Raw genomic sequence first — 6307 nt, forward strand, 5'->3', positions numbered from 1 at the left:
AGTAGTAGTAGTGTTTATTAGCACCAAAAGAATTGTGCATTCCCAAATTCCTAGTAAGACATGAATAATAGGTTCTTCTAACCATATTTTTCACATACAAAATTTCATACAATCCAGGTAAAGTATAAATAGAGGTAAAAAGACATTTTAACTCTTATTTCAGTAGCTTTTTGCACTTAATTTTATTTTGCTAAGATAAATCCTTCATTTGCTCAGAAAAGGCTATACATTTTTCCAATCTTGACAAAAAAAGTCTACTCTTTTAAGTTTGTTCACTTTGTTCTCAATGTAATAAGCATAGTTTACAGCTGGAAGGTTCACATTTGTGTATCATTTAAATCTGTCCTCTAATCTAGAGCCTCCTTTTCCTTAGGAATAGGAGTATTTTCAATAGAATGGGATTGCAAAAATACTGCTGTCATACAGTAGGAGGACAGGAAAAAAAGTTAATATAAGTAGCATGTACAAGTACAGTTATTATAMATACTAAAAAGCAAACTAACAAATACAATTAACCTAGAGCAATCACTGTAGTTAATGCTACTGAAATCTCCATTAAGTTCATTTGAGAAACAGCTACCTACATATTCTTCATTAGAAAACGCAAGCAAAAGAATCATAAAAATGAATGCATTTTCTTTTTATATTGTTAGAGTACTTACCTGTATCAATGGAAGGAGTCTACAGATGGATACAAGCACCTGTAGACACATTGTGTGTTTCTGGAAGGATTCTGCACATTATTAGAAAATCAAAGTTTTCATCAGAAATAAAAGGGAGCATATCTTATGCATTAGAGGATCAAGAACCACCACAGTAGAAACCTTGCAAAATAGAATTTTGTTACTCTGTGGGGGGACAGCAAATTGRAAGTGTGATAAAGATTCTGGAAAAAGATCTAGATATTAAAGCACAATCAACACAAAAGTGTTGATTTTAAGAAGTGTGACTGTAAGTGAAAAGTCATGAAATAGGTGGAGACTGACTGAAGGCAAAATAAATATTCAATAAATAAAAGATCTTCCAGGTGTACTTCTATTTGCCAGGAAAACATTGTAAATTCAGATGGTTTTGTAGTGCACTGTATTGTCATAAAATGTCAGCAGCATTTCTTCTCCAATAAAAAAAAATCTCTATTACATAGAGCAGATGTCCTGACTGGAAGAAAAAAATCTTTTTGAATAGGACCATTAGGACCATGGGATTGCAGGTAGTAATATATTTACAAGAGACATATGGTCAAATACAAAAATTTAATTTTATTCATATACATTTACTTAAATAATGGCTCCACAGATAATAGAAATGTCTCTTTAAAATTTTGGTCAGAAAATCTGTGCACAGACTGGCGAGCATTTTCTCTGATCACTAATCTTTTTTCAGGAGACAAAGAGAGGATATATGCCATAGTCTCAGCATAACTGTCCTCATTTTCTGCTAGGAAGCCTGTAATACGTCCTTCATAGGGTACCACAATGTCTAATTTGGGACCTCCAGAATTGTGAGCCAGGATAACCGTGCCAGCTGCCATACATTCAACTACACCTGAAAAAGAAACAAAACATGCTGATATGAATGTGTAGATCACATGTTTTGGATTKCAGTAATGAACTGAAATTTAAAACTTTCAGCTCGTCTTCTCACAATTGTAAGCCATCTTTGAAACTACAGAATTGAGTTCTGGCTCAGACACATAGAGAGTAAATGGTCTTATAAACCAAAACAAATTCAGATTTTCAGTCTGAAGAACTTGAATTGTATTTTCTATTAAACATATGCAATTGAAATTAGAAATCAAGTATAACTGATTAAGTTGTTGTTTTTCTAACATACCTGATTTACCCAACATAGATGATACGGTGATAAAAAGTGCCAATGTTGAAAGGAACATAAAGATAGGTTAGCTCTGTGAGAGAGCACTCCATAGCTACCCTGAAAACAAGGACTTGATTTATGGCTTAGTGGCAGCTGCAAAAAATTAAAWATTACAGTTGAACATGTCTGCGTATTCAATTTCTCATTCAGACTGAAGATTTTTAACATTTAAAAAGACATTCTGAGAGGAGAGTTGACTGTGATCATAGTGTTTCAATCAGATGATATTCAATCAGTTGTTAAATATTTTGTTGATGAACTAATCTTTATAGTTTTTTGACAATTCAGTAAGGCCAGCCAAGTAAATTGGTACCACTGAATCTGTACTTTTGACTATAAAAAGTTTTAATGAAAAATCAGTAATGGCAGGAACCTGATACATAATCTTTCCTTAGCCAAATGCTGCAGGATGAGAACAGCATATAGCATATGGATCAACTCCACTCTCCTCCATTGTTCCAAAACAGATCTCAGACATCATTTAATTGATGATTTTCCTCAGTTCTGATTTGATTTTTAGAAGTTTCATTAGGTCAAAAATTGCCAACTATAAATAATATTCCAGAATTTTGGAACATGTTTTTTAAAGGCAAGAAGTCACCACAGCTGAATGTGAAATCACACAGAAGTTCAGAATTCACAGTATGATTACTGACACTTTTTGAAAATAAACTGTATTTTATGAAGGCGAAAATATAAGACATCATTATTTCCGGATTGAGGCAGTTTCTTCTGGGAAACTATTCAGAATCATTTTTATACCAGTTTCCTATGGAAAACAAGCTACTTCAGATATTTATTTAACTTACATTCTAATAAAGCTTAAATTATTAATTGGAGCTTGGTCATATTATATCCAAGAATGGCATCCATCTATTTGGCCACTGACTTACCTGTTGTACGTACATTTATGTTATGTGGCAACCTTACATTCCCTTTTGAAGTCAGGAAAACTCAACTAATCCCCGTAAACCATGTCTGATATCTTAATTTCATATRACAGCATATTTCACACTAGGTCCCAACTCCTCTAGGATTCAGGTCTACACAAAGGAAACTGATTTAAGGGCTTGGTTTAGTTGTTCTAACATATGTGTCTAGTGCAGTGGGATGACCTAAGGTACCTGGTGGCATTTGTACAGGGCTTACAAATAAAAAACAACTTGTTGGAGATGCACTGCTCTGAAACAGTAGCTGGTCCCAGTAAAATACACCAGACATGGCAGTTGAAGCAGAAGAATCATGCTCGAGATCTCTACACATGGATGTCTACAAGTCAGCTAAGTGTCTAGGCTCCCATTAGTCAACAGAGTCAACAGAGCACGGTTTAAGCTGCTTAGATGTTAAGTAACTAGTGCCATCTGAGGCACCGTTGGGTAGGAAGACCTCTATGTGAAGCTGGCAGACATGAAACACTAGCTGTCTTTTCAGGTCACTGAAACTGAGCTTATGATCAATACAGTCTGGAAAGTCCACAGTGATTCTGCTTGTGCTACAGTAACACCTAGTAGCTAGTCATCTGAACTGGTTTCAGGCTTCAGCTCAGCTAGACTGCCACTGACAAGAATGGGAGCTGGACACTTGCTTGATGTGCAGACCTCTATGCTTAGACATCTTGACAGAGGAGCCTGAGTCATGAACTGAAGCCTTGCACCAACTGTATTCTAACCCCTGGGACAAAAGTCTTAAAATTGAGAAAAGATACTGACCGATCCCAAAGTGTTCATTCCACATCGTGTGCAGGCCAATGGTGGCCTCAGCCAGGTGCTTCTTTAGCTCCACAAATGGAATGTTTATTCTGAACRTCACGTCGTTACTAACTCCTAGCTCTTCACAAAGATGTTTAAGGTTATTTACACGCTCTTCATCTTGCTGGTTACGACAGCCTCCAATTAAGATAAGCTTCAATGATGGCTGCTGCCCCACTCTCTTCTTTTTAAGCAGTTTAGCGAAGGCTCTGATTTGCAATGAATGATCTTTTTCAGGCCTGAACTGGCTCACAGAAACAATGGAATATTCAGTAGTGTTCTTTTCCTCTTCCAGTGGAATATCCAAGAAGGTCTGAACATCRCATGGTGGGTACACAATGCTAGTGCAAGCCCCAGCTCTCCAAAGGGAAAGGATGTGATTCAATGTCCAAGACGAATTAACCATAATCACATCACTGCAAGAACCAACCAATCCATACATAAAGGCAAACAAGTAGTAGTAGATAAGCTTAAATTTGCTGAAAAGAGGATTGTTTGTAATGAATGCTGCATTGTTAAATCTGGTATCCTGATTCCGAACTACAGAGAGCATGTCAGTGCTGATAGTGGGATAATGAACATAGCATCCAACACGACAACCTCCTAAATACTTAAAGAGCGGAAGTGTGAAGGCATAGCCCATTGAGTCAATATAAATATCAGGAACACACTTTAGAAGAGCTTCCCAACCAAGAAACACAGACCCTAAACTTTGTCCCAGCAAAGTGAAATAAGGGTAAAGACAAGCTTCCACAAGATACCGTTTCTCTAGAAATACAAACTTCACAGGATGAGATAATCTAATATTGAATCTTCTGAAAGCGCCTTCTACTATATCTTCTCCAGTGACATCTCTATCACCAGTATACACAACGCAYGTTATATTTTTGTACCTGAAAAAGTAAAGAAAAAGAATTTCACACATTCTTCTCTTCAAACTCCATACCATGAAACTAAAATTTTATCCATCTCAGAACTACCCAGAGTAAGAACAACTGTCTGGCCTACATCTGAAATGATTCTGAGTTAACTGAATTGATTCTATGAATTCTTGTCCTTATACTACCATAGCATGAGTGAAATGCAGAGAGGCTATGCCAGCCAGTGGATGTGCCAATGTTAACTTACTTTGCCTTCTGCACCAAGAAACAAGTATCGAGACTAGGTTATCAGTTATCTACTGRTGAGTTATGCCCATACCAGTACTGCAAAACAGATGGGGGAGAAGAGGTAATGGCCAAGGAGAGAAAGATGAGGGGTTCAACAGCTATGCAGAAGGCAGAGAAGGGAACGAGGTCTGGAGCAGAGAATGAAGCAGAAAGGTAGAACCTGGTGAGACCCAGATATAAAGAAATTAAGAACCTGTAGGTTAACGATACATACTTAAATATACAAAATTCCAAAATGTGGCTAAATAATGCCTTCAGAAGGTGACACTGAGATTATGATACTTGATAAACATATGTGCTTACTTTTTCTGGAGTGTTCTTATGGCACACCACAAGACTCTCTCTCCTCCACCACCTGCATTGCAATATGGGTGAAAAAATGCAACCACCAATGGCTGCTTCCCATCTTTTCCTGCTGAGCTGAACTGTTTTTTCCTTTGTTGTATCCAGAGTCGTATTCCCCACAGTAGCACAAACAAGCAGACACACAAAACTCCACTCAGAAATAATGCAGGGATTAACAGTGAGCACAATAATCTGAAACAAGAAAAYTTAAAATATAAAATTGCTTTAAAGAAATACTATATATGAAATCTACACAGAAGGGCTTACCAGTAGAACTAAAGGAAGCTAGATAATTTCTTGAGTTCTCTTAATCTCAGAAATCATCTRCATTCAACAATTCATGCTACATTTCAACAATTACAGAAAATAAAATTGCTATTATTTACCAAAGATAGATAGGTTTTTTTTTCTCCTGTTTGGCTTTCAAATTCCCAAGCTGATTCTATGCCAACTTTGGTCAAGCAACATTATTTGCTCAAGCACCACATGAACACACAGAGGTTACCTTCACAATCAGCATGGCTCCAAAACCAGCTCAGATGCTTTTACCTGGAGCCCAAGGTACGCTCTGCTCTACATATGTTGGAGGATTCATGAGTAGCCTGACACAGCATAACCAGTGAACAGATTTCCAAACAGATTTGCAAGGATCTTCTTCAACCCAAGCTACTGCTGGCCTCCTGGAGCATGGCCTGCGCTAGTGCAGAGCCACTTGGGTTAATCCACGCTGCATGACCCAGTACTTGCATTTTCCATTATCCCCACTCTCCAGCACCCTGAGAAATGAAGATCTGAATAACTGTTTTTATGGCTTCAGGTCTCTGATGTGCTCTTTAAACCTTGCACTCCCCTTGCTTCGAAGCCACCTCCATAATATTCCCCTAACCCAGGCATGGTGTGTGCGTGTGTGTGTGTGTCTCCACAGGAATCTTTTCTTGGTCTGTACAGCTTCGAACGCAACCACGCTCGACTGCTGATGCCGTGCTCCGTATTAATGACAAATATCTTTTACTCRATAGGAAGGGCTTGCTCACAGAAGGCTAAGCATCATGACGGACACCTAAGGTGGCGAACGCTGTTTCATTTTCGGGTCGAAGGGACCGAAAACCAGGGCAGCTCATCCGAGGCCGGTGGCGAGCGCCGCCCCGCCGCTGCCGCCTCAGGAGCGAT

At 38.2% G+C, this 6307-nt stretch overlaps 1 protein-coding gene across 2 annotated transcripts in view; it reads right to left on the bottom strand.

The window, feature by feature from the left end:
• Nucleotides 1–98: 98 nt before the first annotated feature.
• ALG11 (ALG11 alpha-1,2-mannosyltransferase) overlaps nucleotides 99–6307 on the bottom strand; it is a 6550-nt gene continuing 341 nt past the window's right edge. The window contains exons 1-4 of one of the 2 annotated variants that reach the window (XM_085324922.1): nucleotides 6172–6189; nucleotides 5096–5329; nucleotides 3585–4516; nucleotides 99–1545 (exon numbers count right to left, since the gene is read on the bottom strand). In XM_085324922.1, coding sequence (XP_085181048.1) covers nucleotides 1274–1545; nucleotides 3585–4516; nucleotides 5096–5329; nucleotides 6172–6188 — 1455 coding nt within the window. In that variant the 5' untranslated portion in view covers nucleotide 6189 and the 3' untranslated portion in view covers nucleotides 99–1273. Of the gene's footprint in view, nucleotides 1546–3584; nucleotides 4517–5095; nucleotides 5330–6171; nucleotides 6190–6307 lie in introns of those variants that run through there. The other variant, XM_085324921.1, reaches the window with a different exon arrangement.

Source organism: Rhea americana, unplaced genomic scaffold, assembly GCF_003343005.1.
Source record: "Rhea americana isolate MKP2758 unplaced genomic scaffold, rheAme1 scaffold_95, whole genome shotgun sequence".
NCBI classification, from domain to species: Eukaryota; Metazoa; Chordata; class Aves; order Rheiformes; family Rheidae; genus Rhea; species Rhea americana.